Here is an 18,166-nt window from a genome sequence, read left to right as displayed (position 1 = left end):
TCTGAATTTCTTATGCTTTGAATTCATGGTTTGATGGTGATAGGTCTATATATGTGGTATATGCACATATATATATAGAATGAACGCAATTGAAATGATTTGCCCATGGTAATTAGGAAGGCTAAGACGGGTCAAGTATCACGAGCTGGTAGTTTATTATAATCACGCCATACATTTGCTCAGTAAAGGCACATGCCAGTTTGACAGTAGTAAATATGATGGATACTTACTACAATATTTCATGCAACTGGAAATTTTTATATATGGCAACATAGGTGTATTCAATACTTTTGGAACCATTAAGGCTGTTGGCTGTCTTCTGTGTAGAGGGGTGTACCATCATAAAGCCTTGGTAGATTTGGAATAGCGTTTTATTGTGATGGAAATGACAGCATGAAACAATATGGTAAATTTAAAGGTATAAATAGGTTGAGGTGTGAGTGGTTCAAATATTTAATAATTTGCATTCATATGGCACCTTTAATGATCATGGGGCATTACAAAACACTTTACAAAATGTTGTAAATCTTGCTGTGGAGGATTTACAGTCACTGTTTTGTGCATAACAAGGTCTCACAAATAACAATGAGATAAATGAACAGATCATCTCCTATTGGTGCTGGTTAATGGCTCAATGTTGTCATGGATGCTGAGTGTCTGTACATTGTCGGAATCAATAGCTACACAAATAAAGTTTACATTAAGTATCAAATTCCTTGCTTTCAAATCATGCATCCATTATTTAAATCTCTTTTTTAAAAACTGTAACGTATCATTTTAGTCTTTATCATAGAACAGTACCGCACAGTACAGGTCCTTCAGCCCTCGATGTTGTGCAGACTTTTTATTCCACTCTAAGATCAAATTAACCGATGTGCCCTACATTTTACTGTCATCCCTGTATCTATTCAAGAGTCGTTTCAAACATTTTTTTAAAAAGGCACAATATTTACACACAAGAAACATGAAAAAGAAGGGTGGCATGTTGGCTCAGTGGTTAGCACTGCTGCTTCACAGCGCCAGGGACCCGGGTTCACTTCCAGCCTCGGGTGACTGTCTGTGTGGAGTTTGCACATTCTCCCTGTGTCTGCGTGGGTTTCCTCCGGGTGTTCCAGTTTCCTCCCACAGTCCAAAGATGTGCAGGTGAGGTGAATTGGTCATGCTAAAATTGCCTGTAGAGTTAGGTGCATTAGTTAGGGGGAATGGGTCTGGGTGGGTTACTTTCGGAGGGTTGATGTGGACTAGTTGGGCAGAAGGGCCTGTTTCCACACTGTAGGGGAGTCTAATCAAAAACTTATTTCCATTATTGCAGCAACGCCCTTATGGATACTCAAACTTCAGTGAAAAGGCACACCAACTCTATCCAAAAATTGCTCTTGTGTGCACACTTGGACTCATGTTGCCTGGTTCATGCTCTGTTTCTGTGTCCAAAAATGAACTAACAAATATCTATTTGTCTCCAGTTTAGAATGCAAGTTCACAAAGTAATACAGCAACTATCATAACAGTCACTAGACTAGATCTCCTCCCGTTACACCAGCTTCTCAAAATCCACCCCTTTCATCATGCATTTGGTTATGGTTTTGACGTTTTCTTGCCCTGATGCCCATTTCTGTTTCGCTGTGTCTGTGTGAAATATTTTGGGTCTTTGGGACTTAGATGCAAGTTATGTAATGCCATTGAATCATAGTGCATGCTGTATTTGACTTCCTCCCAGAAGTCATTATTTTGTTTTTCTTCCCTTTCCATGTTTACTGTCATTGTTATTTGAAGTAGCACTGTTCAATGATAAGTGCGATTTGCTAACACCAAAGTTCTGCACGCATGCACAACATTAAGGTGGCTATTGAATATTGAAAAATTGTTCTACTTTGTTTTGCGCTTAATATATTACAGTAGTTGTAGAATTGCAATATACTGGTTTATTAAAATATCATTTTCAATTTAAGTTTTTAATCTAAAGCACAACTGATTACTTCCAACTGTGCATGTGTACACGCACCAGCGCTATAGTAAACCGATTGTCATTAACTGGTATTTATATCTTTATTGATAAGCAATATTGTTGAAAATGTGCATGCTCCTTGGTGTCAGCAAGTGGAGCCATAGTGATATGTCTTAATAGAGTCATTGAGATGTACAGCATGGAAACAGACCCTTCAGTCCAACTTTTCCATGCTGACCAGATAACCTAAACTAATCCAGTTCCATTTGCCAGCATTTGGCCCGTATCCTTCTAAACCCTTCCTAATTCATAAACCCATCCAGATGCCTTCTAAATGTTGAAATTCTACCAGCCTCCTCCACTTCCTCTGGCAGCTCATTCCATATACTCACCACTCTCTGCATGAAAAAAATTAGCTGTTATGTCCCTTTTAACTTTTTCCCCTCTTAACCTAAACCTATGCCCTCTAGTTTGGGGCTCCCCCAAACCAGTCTATTTACCCTATCCATAGTCCTCATGATTTTATCAACCTCGATAAGGTCACCCCCTCAACCTCTGACGCTCGAGGAAAAACAGCCCCAGCCTATCCAGCCACTCCCTATAGCTCAAACCTTCCAGTCCTGCCAACATCCTTGTAAATCTTTTGTGAATCCTTTCAAGTTTCACAGCATCCTTCCAATTTGTGGGAGACCAGAATTGCACACAATAATCCAACAGTTGGCCAACCAATATCCTGTGCAGCTGCAACATGACCTCCCAATTCCTATACTCGATGCTCTGACCAATAAAGGAAAGCATACAAAACGCCTTCTTCACTGCCCTAACTAATTGAAACTCCACTTTCAAGGAACAATGAACCTGCACTCCAAAGTCTCTTTGTTCAGCCACATTCCCCAGGACCATGAGTGAAAACTGTCCAGTTGTATAAGTGCTGTTCCAGCTTGTAACTAGTTTGCCTAGCTGTAGTGGCGAGTGTGCAATCCTAAACTGACGATAAATACTTGTTACTGCATTTGATTGGGTTTAATTTGTGATGTTCTGTTCTGAGAATTTAATCACTGAATACGTTATTCACTTTTCCTCTGCAGATCCTACCGGCACTCTGCGTGTTGATATATCATACAGATATTAATGTAAGTAGTGTACTAACTCCTGGCAAAGAACATGCACAGCCTCCATGTTTTCAGATTGTTGATTTTTTTTAAAGAATGGACTGAGTGTTCCTAACCAGGCCAGCATTTGTTTCCCATCATTAATTGCCCTTGATGCGGTGTTCCAGTGGCAGGGAGGTTTCCATGGCAGATTGGGGCATTTTAGCCAACAATAAAGCACAGTGTGTTACTTTTCTTTCCTTTTGGAAGAACGTTGATCTCCTTACATTTTAATTATTCAAATGTTAAATGTATTTTAAAATTGATTTTATCCCAAGAGTTAACTTATTTTGTGTACCATTTTTTTACTGTAAATTTAATGTGAGTTGGCTTCCTTCAATGCATGTAAATTTTCCTGGTCTTGGACAGTGCTACAGTCTTTAAGTCAGTATGATTGTCCATAAATCCACATATGTGGGTAAGTTAGTGATTGCACAGTTTCTCACACTCTGAGAATTTCTGAGAGACTAATAACTAATTCTCACCCTATTAAAACAAGTTCAATAATAGTACAAGTCCAATTTTTTAAAATGTGTGAACAGTTTGTGTTCAAATTAGAAATATCTGTTGGTCTGTTTTTATGTAGTTACGACAGTGTGACTATTTGTGCTGACCACAGTTATTCCTCTGAAGCTGTCAGCATCGTCTGACAGCGCTCACATGATTAACTCTAAAATCAAAAAATTGTTCTGTGTATCTGTCCTACTTGATGCACTGTTTAAGTACTTGGAGATGGCAACCAATTAGAAGTTATTGAATTGACCAGAGCTTGCCCTTTCTGCTGTTAGACTCTAAGGACCCCTGAATAAGTTATCATTTTTTGCATGTGGCAACCAGTCCACATTTTTCATGTTTATATTACTTATTCCTAAACAAAAAACACATTCTGTCAAATCTTCCCATCTTGCATTCATTGGGACAATTCACAAGAAATTTATTCAAAGACGAGGGTATCCTTTTTGTATTTTTCTTTTTTTTTTCTTAAACACCCGAGTGGGCAGTGGGTATCCTTTTTGTTTCAGGGAGAGTGCTGATTAGTTATAAATAAAGCTTGACAATTGACTGTCAGTCATCATTAACTGCTGCATTCTCTATGGCAGCATCTATTCAGAGTACACTTGCCATCTAGTCAGCTCTGTTCTGTTTGCACAGCAAAAGTACTTTTTTACCTTTGGTATTTCTTGCAAATTGTCCTGTTAAGTCTAAGATGAATACCTTAAAATGTTTTTTCCAGCAATTCTTAAGTTCTTTGTCGCCAAATGACTCTTATAAATGTTTTGACATTTCAGTTTCTATCTTAATCACATTTGTATGACTCACCCATTTATTTTGCATTCTCCACAATAAGATAAAAAGGGTAATCCATTCATTTTACTTGCTCCTTTGTTCTCTGTGTGAATTTTTCAATCTTGTTTGCTGACTCTGCTTGATATCACTGCTGGCTGCCTGGATATTCTTTTGGGTTGGCTCAAGATGTCAGTCTGATGTCAGAAAAAAAAGCCAATCCAATTTATATAGATCACTAGATCTTTGTCAGCAGCTTTCTTCAAGCTTGGCAAGTGTTGACGTAAATCATAGAAATTGTTTCTGTCTTTGGTAAACGGTCAATCCCGGTCACTGTGCTTGGAACCTGACTGATCCATCCACAGAGGCAAAAGTATTTGGTCTTCGGTCCTGTGCTTCATGTTGGTTCCTGAGGGATTACTGTCGTGAAAAAGATAAGCTGAAAACTGCCAGCATCTTTTTATGGCATGTTGCATGTTTGATAAATTTTAAAGTGGCAAGCTATAAATGTAAATTCGTTATCATTTCTTTGACGGAACAGAGGCTGTGAAACACCAATTGGTGTTTCGTACTATGTCATAGCATGATTACGTAGCTTTTACTTTGTAGAAATAAATCACTTGATCCAAGGTCTGTACTGGTTTATGTTGCACACTCTTCTCACCTTTTTTCATCTCACCCCATCAGCATAAGTTATCTTTTCCTCTCTTGAGTGCAAGTGTGCATCAGCTCTGTGTGAGTGAGTGCCACATTCTAACTTTCTTCTAATTTTCATTTCAAAATATTCAAGATACTCGTGGACACAGTGTGGGCTTTGTCTTATCTGACAGATGGAGGCAATGAACAAATACAGATGGTGATTGATTCGGGTGTGGTGCCTTTCCTTGTTCCACTGCTGAGTCATCAAGAGGTCAAGGTTCAGGTGAGGAGGTTTTTATTTGTAAAAAAAGATCTATGGTATCTAAAATATCTTGAAAAGACTCGGATTTGAATCAAGGATAAAATGAGATGTAAAATGAAGCCACGTTGAGCTTTGTTTCACTCTGATCCCATCTTTAATGGGAAAGATATTTCTGTTGTATTATGTTTGAGCTAAGTCAAATAACATTGTTATATTTGAAAGAAACTTGTTTGCCTATGTAAAAAAAAAAAGTACAAGTAAATCTTGTGCTTTGGTGTTCAAAAAGTAAGTGCTGACTTAAAACATTTTGTAAATTGTACATTTTCTCAATTTACTGATGTAAGCAAATTTGATTTCATTACACCATTCTATTTGTTTATGCAGTCTAGTGCATATTTTGCACAGGGGCAGATTTCACTTTTCACTTGAGCCTTGATATGTTGTCATTTATTATTGACAGATTGAGATTTAAAACAAATCTCTCTGCCAACGCATGCCACCTAACTATAAGCAAATTGTGATTTAAATTTCCCCTTTTAAATAGTGGGGGCATATTTTCCCCCACCCCTTTTGGTGGACTTTAACTTTTTGATTTGGCTCATTAATGGCTTTATTTTGCATCCAATTTTATCCTTATAATAATATTAAATGCCAATAACGTTATTGTAACTGAAACATGGTTTAAAAACACTGAAAATTGAGGACGTGTAATTCGAAAATTTAATGGCAAGCATTATTCCTTGACTATCAATAATGAAAGTGCCTGCATATTTATTGGCAAGGTCAACACCTACGCAGAATTGTAGCAACCAAAGAAATATTGAAGATTGGATAAATCAATTCAGTAAAACAAAAATCCACCCAATTTTGAGATAATACAGAATTGAGATCAAAATTGCAACTATGTTGTGATGTAATTAAACCAGAGTTGGAGTTTATTGCGCACATTGTTAGACATGAGGGTGTCCTGACAAACATATGGACAGAGAATTGGAAAAGGTAGTGATTATTCAATAAGGAACAACTTAAGTATGAAAACACATCCGAGTAATACCAGTTGAAGCATGGTTTTGCTTTTATGATGAGTCCAAAAGAGAAGTTAGTCTGGAACTTTTTTTTATAATTCGCTCATGAAGCATGGGTCACGCCAGCATTTATTACCCGAAGGTGGTGGTGAGCTGCTTTCTTAACTGCCATAGGGTTGGCCCACGATGCCGTTTGGGAGGGAATTTCAGAATTTTGACCCATTGACAGTGAAGGAATGACTATATATTTAGAAGTCAGGATGGTGAGTGGCTTGAGGGGGAACTTGCAGTTGGTGACATTCCCATGGGCCTGGTGCTCTTGTCCTTCGAGGTGGAAGTGGTTGTGGGTTTTGGAGCTAATGTCGAAGAACCATTGGTGAATTTCTGCAGTACATCTTGAAGCTAGTATATACTGCTGTTACTAAGTGTCAGTGATGGAGGGAATGGATGCGTTTTCATGTGGTGACAATAAAGCAGGCTACTTTGTTCCGAATGGCATCGAACTTCTTGTGTATTATTGGAGCTGCATCCATCCAGCAAGTGGGGAGTATCCCATCACACTCCTGACTTGTGCCTTGTCGATGATGGACTGGCTTTGGGGAGTCAGAAGGTGAGTTACTTACCCCACTATTCCTAGCCTCTGACCTGCTCTTGTAGCCATTGTGTTTATGTGGCAAGTCCACTTGAATTTCTGGTCAGTGGTAACCCCAAAGCTGTTGATAGTTGGCGATTCAGTGGTAGTAACACTGTTGAATGTCAAGGAGCAGTGGTTAGATTGTCTCTTACTGGAATTGTTCATTGCCTGGAATTTGTGTGGCGTGAATGATTCTTGCCACTTGTCAGCCCAAGCCTGGATATTGTACAGACTTCGTTGCATTTGAACATGGACTGCTTCAGGATCTGAGGAGTTGTAAATGGTGCTGAACATTATGCCATCATCGGCAAACATCTCCACTTCTAATCTTACGATGGAGAGAAGGCCATTGATGAAGCAGCTGAAGCTGTTTGGGCCTAGGACGCTATCCCAATGAACTCCTGCAGGCATCCCTTGGAGCTGAGATGACCAACTTCCAACAGCCATGACCACCTTCCAATATGCATGGTATGACTCCAGCCAGTGGAGAGCTTGCCCCCCCAGTATTCATTGATTCCAGTTTTGCTAGGGTTCCTTGATGCCACAGTTGATTTAATTTTAGCCTTGATGTCAAGGGCTGTCACTTTCATCTCACCTTTGGATTTCAACTCTTTTGTCCAAGTTTGAACCAAGACTGTAATGAGGTCAGGAGATGAGTGGCCCTGGTGGAACCCAAACTGGAAATTACTGAGCAGGTTACTGCAGAGCAGATATTTCTTGTTAGCACTGTTGATGACCCCTTCCATCACTTTACTGATGATTTGAGTATGGACTGATGGGAGCGGTAATTAGCCAGGTTGGATTTGTCCTGCTTTTTTATGTACAGTACAGACCTGGGTAATTTTTCACATTTGGTACATACCAGTGTTGTAACTACTAGAAGAGCTTGGCTAGGGGAGCAGCAAATTCTGGAGCACAAATCTTCATTACTATTGCCAGGTGTTGTAAGGGTCTATAACCTTTGCAGTATCCAGTGTCTCCAACCATATCTTGAAATCGTATGGAGTGAATCAAATTGGCTGAAGAGTGGTTTCTGTAATGCTGGAGACCTCTGGAGGAGGCAGAGATGGATCATCCACTTGCATTTCTGGCTGAAAATTGCTGGGAATTGTTGACTGATTAGCCAGCAGTTTCTTATCTTTGAAAATGTCTTCAAAATGAATAGTACTGTTAAGAAGGCATACGGTGTGTTAGGTTTTATCGGTAGATGGATTGAGTTGCGGAGCCGTAATGTCATGATGCAGCTATACAAAACGCTAGTGCGGCTGCACTTGGAATATTGTGTGCAGTTCAGGTCGCCCCATCACAGGAAGGATGTGTAAGTATTGGAAAAGGTGCAGAGGAGATTGACCAGGATGTTGTCTGGTCTGGAGGGAAGGTCTTATGAGGAAAGGCTGAGAGGCTTGGGTCTGTTCTCATTGGAAAGAAGAAGGCTAAGAGGGGATTTGATAGAGACATAAATATTCCTCTGAAGCTGTCAGCAACTTCTGACAGCGCGCACATGATTAAACTCTGAAATCAAAAAGTTGTCGTCTGTGTATCTGTCATACTTGAGAGTTCTTGGAGATGGCAACCAATCAGAAATTACTGAACTGACCAGAGCTTGCCCTTTCTGTTGTTAGATTGTCTATATAAGGACCCCTGAATAAGTTATCATTTTTTGCATGTGGCAAACAGTCCACATTTTTCATGTTTATGTTACTTATTCCTGAAAAAAAAAGTCAAATCTTCCCATCTGCTTTCATTGTGACAATTCACAAGAAATTCATTCAAAGACAAATACATCCTTTTTGTATAAGAGAGAATGCTGATCAGTTATAAATATAGTTTGACAATTAACTGTCAGTCATCATTAACTGCTGCATTCTCTATGGCAGCATCTCTTCTAGTCACCTAGTCACCCTCTTCTGTTGTACAGCAAAAATACCTTTATATTAGAGGATTAGATAGGGTAGACAGTAAAAGTCTTTTTCCTAGGATGATGACATCAGCTTGTACGAGGGGGCATAACTACAAATTGAGGGGTGATAGCTTTAAGGCAGATGTCAGAGGCAGGTTCTTTACTCAGCGTGGTACGGGTGTGGAATGTCCTGCCTGCCAACGTAGTTAACTCAGCCACATTCGGGAGATTTAAACAATCCTTGAATAAACACATGGATGAAGATGGGATTGGGACAGGGGGGTGGGCGTAAATTAGTCCACAGGGCGGTGCAACATTGAGGGACGAAGGGCCTGTTCTGTGCTGTATTGTTCTGTGTTCTAAAAGTCTTCTGAGGAAGTTTTACTGAGATGTAAATTGAGTTTGTGTTTGGACTGAAAAGGTTTTTTGCAGTGTCATAAAGGCAGGCTAGTCATTACTGGGTACAGGATTAGTGGTGCTGGAAGAGCACAGCAGTTCAGGCAGCATCCAACGAGCAGCGAAATCGACGTTTCGGGCAATGATGAAGGGCTTTTGCCCGAAACGTTGATTTCGCTGCTCGTTGGATGCTGCCTGAACTGCTGTGCTCTTCCAGCACCACTAATCCAGAATTTGGTTTCCAGCATCTGCAGTTATTGTTTTTACCCCATTACTGGGTACAGGCTTTTTCTTTATAGCCCAGAGTTAAGGTTTTTTATATTGCCACTAGATCTGGTGTGAAGTAGCGCTGACTCCTAAATTGATTGCTATTTCAAAATTGTATAATTTATAAAAAAAACCATTGAATTTTGGGCTGAGAAAGTCATGTGACCATTTTTCCTAGACAGGGGCAAAGCAATTACCTTTGAGACAAAAGCTGGCAGTGCAAATAGCTAATTGTCTATATCTTTTTCCAGAGGTTAAGTGGTAAGGGACCACCCACAGAATGGGTGTGACTTTCAATTTTATTTTGTGAGTTTCCTTTTGGCAATGATCATCTATGTGACATGCTAACACAATACAGAGGTACCTCGATTATCCGAACGAAATGGACGGACACTACTTTGGTCGGATAATTGATTATTCGGTTAATTGATTCAAGCTTTTCATCTGGGCCTCTGAGTTTTCTGTTAAGTCTGCTCCACGTTCAGGAGACTAGGCAGCAGCACACCGCACGTGAGCCCGCCAACCCTGTCCGATACTGTCCCCCCACCGCCCCAACACCTCCCCCACCCGCCCCCAAACCTGTCCAACACCACCCTCCCCCGTCCACCCCCAACCCTGTCCAACACCTCCACCATCTGTCCCAAAAACGGCCAACACCTCCCCCCATCTGCGCCAACACCGTCCAACACCTCCCCCACCCGCCCCCAAACCTGTCCAACACCTCCCCCCTGCCCACCCCAAACACTACTTCCCCCCCCCAACCCTGTCCAACACTTCCTCCCCACCCACCCCCCCCAACCCTGTCCAACACTTCCTCCCCACCCCCCCCAACCCTGTCCAACGCTTCCTCCCCACCCACCCCCCCCAACCCTGTCCAACACTTCCCCCCCCCCCCAACCCTGTCCAACACTACCCCCCCAACCCTGTCCAACACTACCCCCCCAACCCTGTCCAACACTACCCCCCCACCCGCCCACCCCCCCAACCCTGTCCAACACTACCCCAACCGCCCACCCCCCCCAACCCTGTCCAACGCTACCCCCCCAACCGCCCACCCCCCCAACCCTGTCCAACACTACCCCCCCAACCCTGTCCAACACTACCCCCCCAACCGCCCACCCCCCCAACCCTGTCCAACGCTACCCCCCCCCGCCCACCCCCCCAACCCTGTCCAACACTTCTCCCCCCCGCCCACCCCCCCAACCCTGTCCAACACTTCTCCCCCCACCTGACCACCCCCCCAACCCTTCCCCCACCCCCCGCCTGCCCACCCCTCCAACCCCGTCCAGCACTTCCTCCCCGTCCGCCCGCCCCTCCCACCCCGTCCAACATCGTCTAACCCTGTCCAACACCGCCCCCTGCCTGCCTCCCAACCCTGTCCAACAATATACAGGACAGTGTTGGAGAGATTATCTGAGGGAGGGGGAGTTTAGGGTACACCCCTGTGTAGAACTCCAGGGAAAGTGTGGGGAGAGAAAGAGAAAAGACAGTCAGTCAGTCATTTGGAAACGGTGCCTAGGCTCCCATCGATGTCCAGGACTGTTCTCGGCAGCATTTCAGTAAGCCGCGTTCACTTTTAATCGCTGTAAACAAAAGACACTATCAATGTTAGAACACCTCTTTGATGTAATGTTTCTATCGGAGCCTTGCGATCTTCTTCAGATAATCCAGAATTTGGGTAATTGATATTTGGATATTCCAGATTCTTCTGTATTTGGCATTCCGGAGCAGCAGAAGGTACATGGTGGTTGATTGGCTAGCTGATGTTGATGTCTGAGAAATGTTTGGAAGGTTGATTATAGCAGCCAACTTTGTGTCCTGTTAAATGTTTTTATAACAATTACTTGTGTGCATTATGTATGTATGTTAGAATTATTTTTTACTGTGTTTGCACCAATTTTAAATACGCTGAAATGGCAGTATAGCATCAAAAATATACCTTCTACCAGGCAAGTTGTAGAAACCATAGGGGTGGGGGAAGTATCTTTTCTGTTTGTTGATTTTGCTTTTCCTTCAGGTTGTATTAGAGTATTTGCACAAACTCTGTCATTGATTTTCCCACTGTGAAAGGCAAACAAAGCAGCACCTTGCTTCATGATGACTATTCTAACTGATTTGCCGGTGTTGGACTGGGGTGTGGAGAAAGTAAAAAATTGCACAATACCAGGTTATAGTCCAACAGGTTTAATTGGAAGCACTAGCTTTCAGAGCGACGCTCCTTCATCAGATGGACTATAACCTGGTGTTGTGCGATTTTTAACTATTTCTAACTAGTTCACCTTGGAAAATTTCACTTGCAGGTGCAGAGGAAATAATAACAATTAAGTAATAAAGTTAGTCATTTTAATTAGTACTTTGAAGACATTTGCAAACAAATAGCATCACTTAAAATCGTTTTATTTCTCCTTCCTCATAGACAGCTGCACTGAGAGCTGTGGGCAACATAGTGACAGGTACTGATGAACAAACACAGGTTGTTCTCAATTGTGATGTACTATCACACTTTCCTAATCTTCTCACCCATCCTAAAGAGAAGATCAACAAGGTAAGAAAAATGTTGGCAGTAGGCTTGACTTGAGAGGCTCTACTAATTTCACTAAAATGTCTTTTGGCAGAAAAACAGTTTAGCTTCAATTATTGAGCTAGTGACCTTAACTGGTTTCAGTTTAAATTTCTGTTGGTGGATCTCAATAATTGTCAACCAGAAATCTGAGCGATATAGTGATCTGTTTTTGTCAGTTTGCATGGGGAATTCCCTTGCATATCTCTTCCATTTTAAACAAAACAGTGTCCCAAATCGCTTAGAGCTATACTTGAAAATTCTCAACTGTTAAGCCTTTGTTCTGTTGTTCATTTAGAAATATTTGCAGGTTGCAATCTGCTCAGTCACACCCTCACTTCCACCTTTGCCCTGTTACCATTAAAATTATTGTTCTTCATTATATGTCTCTTAATCTACTTCCAGGGCTCACGCATTTGAATGTCTTTGGCTGATAACAAGTTAGCTACTCATTATCAGATTTGGTTGAAGTCAAGATTAGAGTGGTGCTGGAAGAGCACTGCAGGTCAGGCAGCATCTGAGGAGCAGGAAGATTGACGTTTTGGGCAAAAGCCCTTCATCAGGAATGATGAAGGGCTTTTGCCCGAAACATCGATATTCCTGCTCCTCAGATGCTGCCTGACCTGCAGTGCTTTTCCAGCACCACTCTAATCTTGACTCTGATCTGCAGTACCCACTTCTGCCTGTCAGATTTGGTTGGGCCACATAAAGCCTCATTAAGATTTTGCCCTCTGTTAAAACAGCTTATTATTACAGGATCATCAGAAATGCAGTAAAGACTTTCAACAGAAATCATCTTATTAAACCATTTCCTCTCCTGGCTCTTCCACCCTGATTTCCCACAAGTGCAAGGCATTTGCGGACTTCTTCATTATGAAAATTTCAACCATCCAGCCAACTGTCTCAACTGCTTTCTTTCCTTCGCCTGACTGACTTGGACAAACCTTCAGAAAGGTTCCCTTAAAATTTGCATCACGTTGCAAACTCCCCTTTCTATAGTTTATCTCTCGTCTCCTTTCACATGCTCTTCAAGATCTTTTTATCTGTTTCCTTCTTTAGCTCTATTCCATTTCTGTTAGCATGTACATTCCAGATATCAATTAGAAAAAGACCCATTTGTATGTATTCTTTGTTTTGTGCCAAACTGCCAATTTCCTATCTATGCTAATATATCACCCTGCCACAGTAAGTTCTTATTTTGCACAATAACCTTTTTAAATGGAACATTGTCAAATGCCGTTTGAAAATCTGCAGCTTCCCTTTTATTCATAGTTTATGTTACTCTTTCAGAGAACTCCAGTAATTGATTTCCCTTTCACAAATTTATGCTGATTCTTCCTGATTACTTTGAGTACCCAACTGTAAACTCTTTAATGATCAAATCTTAACACCTTTCTCAAGACAAACTTTGTTTCGTTCTGTGATGGAAACTTCTTTGAATCATGTGGTTTTTGGAAAATTAACTTGTTAGCCACCACTTTTAAGATCCTGGATGAAGTCCTATGAGGATCCAGGGATCTTTGCTTAATACTGCTTGTATTATATTGTAATGTTACAGAGTTCCTTTCCCTCCTGATTTACAGTTATGACAAGAATGTTTTTTGTATCCTCTGTAGTGAAGACAACAAAATATTTGTTCACTTAATTCCCCATTTTCTTATTACTGTAGAAAACATTCATTTTTCTTTTCCTCAAGTGCCTGTATAAAAGATTGCTATCCATTTTTACATTTCTAGCAAGCTTCCTCTTGTGCCCTAATTTCTTTCTCCTGATTAATCTTTGTCATTTCCTGCCATTTTTTATGTTCCCTCCAATTATTTGACCTACCTCATTGTGGAATTATATGCTTTAATGCTTTCCTTTGCTACTACTCTAACCACAGATGAAGGGTCCTTCCCTTAGAAGTGTTTGGCAATATGTTTGTTCTAAATGTTTGTAAATATCCCCTTAACTGTCTGTCTCTGTGTTTGTATTGTTCTATTTTCTAGCCTATTGTCCCACCTCACTTCAGCTAGCTCAGTTTTCATGCTCACATACTTGCCCTTATTTAAATTTTAAAAAACTATTCTCACTTCCAAACTGTATGTAAAATTCAGTCATATTTTGGTCAGTGATACCACGGGGTGCCTTAACGAATGTCATTCATTCACTGTGTCACATTACACAATAGCAAGTTTAGTATAACCTGTTCTGCTGTTAAGTCCAGAATGTGCTATATTAAGGAACTATCTCAAGGCATTCTATGTACTCTTTATCTACAAATTTCTTGGAATTCCATTTTTAATGCCTTCAATTAGATTTCTTACCTTGCTACAGTACCAAAGTAGCATGTATCAGAGTCAACTTTTTTTAATCAAAGTGCGTGTGACTGTGCTCATTATTACCTTGTCTTTCTGCACTTCATTGCCTTTGGTGACATTCTTTCTCCAATAGCTGACCTCTGTTTCCCAGCTCAGTGAGACTGAACTTGAATACCTCAATTCTCAACGATCTAGTCATTCCCAGAGAATCATCCTTAACATCCCAGTTGTTACCTTTTGGAGTCTCCTGAGGGTCTATCCATGCCCCTTCCTATTTCTTCAACAGATGTTGTCCTTTGGTTGCATCATCCACAAGTACGATGCCAGGTTTCATCTTGTATGTTGACAGCAGCCAAGCCTTCCTTGCCACCACCACTTTTGCCCTGTCCACTGTCTCTAATGTTTTTACGTTGTTTCTGATATCCATTATTGGATAAACTAACTATGTCAGCAAAATACTAGGATATGGCAGAATTGCACAACTTTATTTTGATATTTTATTGCAGGATTAAGTAGTCTAACAAGTGTGCTGTTTCTGTAGTTCCTGTGCTTGTAATTTTTTGTTTTATTGGATTCCATAATTTGATGCTTTAGAAAACAATTTTGAAGACTCCTTGAAAAAGTTATAATATGAGATCGATTGTTCTTTCTGTTACTTTGGGTACAATATTACATTTTCAAATAATGCTTCAGTTTTAATTTATGTGGGAGGCAGAGAGAGAATGACCATCTTGTCTGTGAATTATGTGACTCATCCAACCCAGCTGTAGCACTTGTATCATATGTAAAGTTCCCATGTAGTTCCACAAGCTTGTAATTTATCAAGTTCTTACATGATATAAGCAGACCATAATAGTTGCAAACTCAAAGGAAACATTTTGTAGAATCAAAGGTCTGTGGATAAAATCCACTCATTCATGAGTCTCCGTGAACAACTGCAACGTATAAGGGAGCAACAAGACTGCATTTTAATGGGTTATGAAGCCACTGGGCTCTGCTGTGAACACCCCAGTTGAGGACTATACTTATTTTACTTGATTCAACATAAAAGATCTGCATGTCTTTCCCATTACCCTAAACCTATTTCAGTTTGACTCCCTTTAAGGAGTAGATTGGATCAGAGTCAGGTGTGCTTTAAAGAGCTATCACTGGAACAGTTTTAAATCATTTCTTTCTATTATGCACAAAGCAACCTGGACAAACAATGCAAATTGACTGGTGGTTGGAATATATTGTTGATGCTTTGTTTGACTTGTTTTCTGTAGGAAGCAGTGTGGTTCCTCTCCAACATTACCGCAGGAAACCAACTCCAAGTGCAAGCTGTGATAGATGCTGGTTTGATTCCTATGATTATTCATCAACTGGCCAAGGTGAGTAAAATATGAAACCCAATTCAATATGCAAATCAGACTACCTTGCATAGCTTAAAATCAGATCAGTGTGTAAAATAAAAGTAATATTAATTTATCATAACAAAGCAAAGGTGTCATCAGTGGTTCTGCAGTTTTCACTTCTGTGCTAATGAAACACATTTCACCATTTTTTAAGAAAAAATTCCAGTTGACTTATGTATTCAGACTTCACTTCACAACTGTTGCTTCTGTTCTGACTACTCAATGCCAATCTCTGGTGGGTATGATCGCATAGTGTTATGGTACTGAACTAGCAATCTAGAGCCCTGAACAAATGATTCAGGCTCATATGTCTAACTTGCATCTTGACAGTTCAGAATTTCAAACTAGATTGATGAAATAGAATGAAGAGTGACTATAAAACTGCTCTAACGTCGTAAGGACCAATCTGATGCTGTGTATCTTTTAGGCAAGGAAATTAGCCATTCTTACTTAGTTTAGTTTGTGTGTGAATCCAAACCATCAGGAATGTGCTTTATTCATAACTAAAACAGTCTATCAAACAACTGTGTTCTATTCAGGAAAGCAACTTCTTGTGAACAGCTAGGGATTGGCAATAAATGCTAGCTGTTGTGGTGACATCCACATCTTGTGAATGAATTAACTGCTGTAACTTGAAAATGCCTGGATATGTAACTCCTAGGAAAATACAATCCAAATAGTTTGTGAATTGCGACTAAAATGGTGGGACAAAGTGCACAAACATCTTGAAAGAAAATGTTCTGTTTAAATAATTTTAAGAATGTTGACTTTTATTGGGTGCAGATGAGAAATTGATGAGATTGGAAAAAAAACAGATGTTCATCCTATTTTTCTTCATTGCAGTTCAGGTGCACAATCTATGTAGAGAGATTCCACTGCCTTTGTCTATCTCTCCTGCTAAAATATGCTTTAATCAATATTGCATCTTATTGGGCAAAATGAGAAGCCTTCAGTGTGAAATAGCTGCAAACCTGTTATTGATGGTGTAATGAAAATTGAACTGCATTTTCTTTTTGTAGGGAGATTTTGGAACTCAAAAGGAAGCTGCATGGGCAATCAGTAACTTGACAATTAGTGGCAAAAAGGAGCAGGTAATCATTTAATTTGTTACATGATGTTTACCAGTTGTTATTGACAACATTATCTAATATTAAGTACCAGCATATCACCACATATATTTGTGTGTGGTATGTATTATAGAGAGATGGGTAAATATGGGAGTCATTTTGAGGTTATAATTTCACAATGCAATGGTGTCACACAAATATTTCCCTTCTAGTGGATGCCTAGTTCTGATTTCACTTTGTGGTCTGCTCACAAAGTAAAACTAAATTCCTTTAAATGACTCTTGTAATGGTTCAAACAATTTAGTAAGAGGAAGTAAAAGTTTATTAGTTGGTCACCTGGCTATTTGTAACCTCCTCCATTTTGTTTCCAATTTAACTATGAGGATATGCTCCAACTCTGTAGACATCATTCCTGAGACACAGAGGAATATTTTTTTAAAAGGTGTTCCAAATCTGGAAAGCTGAATTTAATCTCAAATAAAGTTCCAACAATGCTTCCTCTTACAAACCCAATTTTTAATTTCAATGGATTTATCCATTGTAAGGGCTAGGTATATATTTTGGAAATCAAACTAGAAGAAAAAGTTCAGTTTATCATTTTTTTTAATGACTTGAAGAAAAAATTTAACTGTATGCTGTTCTTTTGCCGAAACTAGCTTTCATACTTAAAGACGTGTGATGCTAGCATATCTCACAAAAGTGATTGCCAAGAAACAACTTGTGGATTGGTTATGAGTGGTAGTTTGACGCCGAACTGAGAGAAGAGAGACCAGTTGGGACTAAGACCTCCAAAGGCCACTTTCTCCTTCCCGCTCATTCTCTTTTAATTGGGAAAGAAAGATTATTCAAAGCCTTTGCTAGGAAAAAAATCTGCTAACTTGAGGCAAGACCAGCTGCCAGATTTAGGATCACCACAGTTGATGGCAGCGTGGTATCTTTGTCAAAAACCAAAGACTATGAGAAAGTCACAGTTTCCTTTGAGATTTGGTTTCTACAAACTTTGATCTGCAAAGTTTGTATTTTTTTGTTTGTTTTTCATACTCAATCTTCCTTAAAAAAAAATCTTGTTCTGGTCTTCCCTGTCCATCCTGTGTGTGAATGAATTTGTATGCATTTGGATTTAAAGGGGGATAGATTAAGTTTGCATGCTTGTAATTAATTTTTTGTTTCAGGTTGAGGATAAGTTAATCGTCATAAAAATGTTTTTCCTTGTTCATCAGGAAACCTGGTATGTGTTTATTTTACCTCAGGTAGTGGTCACTGCAGGTATTAGCTATCCTAGTGATTAGATTGGCATGCCTCACATTGTGACAATTTGTGGAATAGTTGGGAGTGATGTCCA

The 18,166-nt window shown here is 40.0% G+C and overlaps 1 protein-coding gene across 1 annotated transcript in view; it reads left to right on the top strand.

Moving 5' to 3' along the window:
* The window catches only part of kpna3 (karyopherin alpha 3 (importin alpha 4)), a 108,190-nt gene that overhangs the window by 77,256 nt on the left and 12,768 nt on the right, over positions 1-18,166 (top strand). The window contains exons 10-14 of the mRNA XM_072584547.1: positions 3,034-3,078; positions 5,171-5,302; positions 11,920-12,048; positions 15,629-15,733; positions 16,777-16,848. Coding sequence (XP_072440648.1) covers positions 3,034-3,078; positions 5,171-5,302; positions 11,920-12,048; positions 15,629-15,733; positions 16,777-16,848 — 483 coding nt within the window. The remainder of the gene's footprint in view (positions 1-3,033; positions 3,079-5,170; positions 5,303-11,919; positions 12,049-15,628; positions 15,734-16,776; positions 16,849-18,166) is intronic.

This window comes from Chiloscyllium punctatum, chromosome 15 (genome assembly GCF_047496795.1).
Source record: "Chiloscyllium punctatum isolate Juve2018m chromosome 15, sChiPun1.3, whole genome shotgun sequence".
NCBI lineage: Eukaryota > Metazoa > Chordata > Chondrichthyes > Orectolobiformes > Hemiscylliidae > Chiloscyllium > Chiloscyllium punctatum.
The sequence above is the reverse complement of the archived record's forward strand: the minus strand, read 5'-3'. Positions and strand labels throughout refer to the sequence as shown.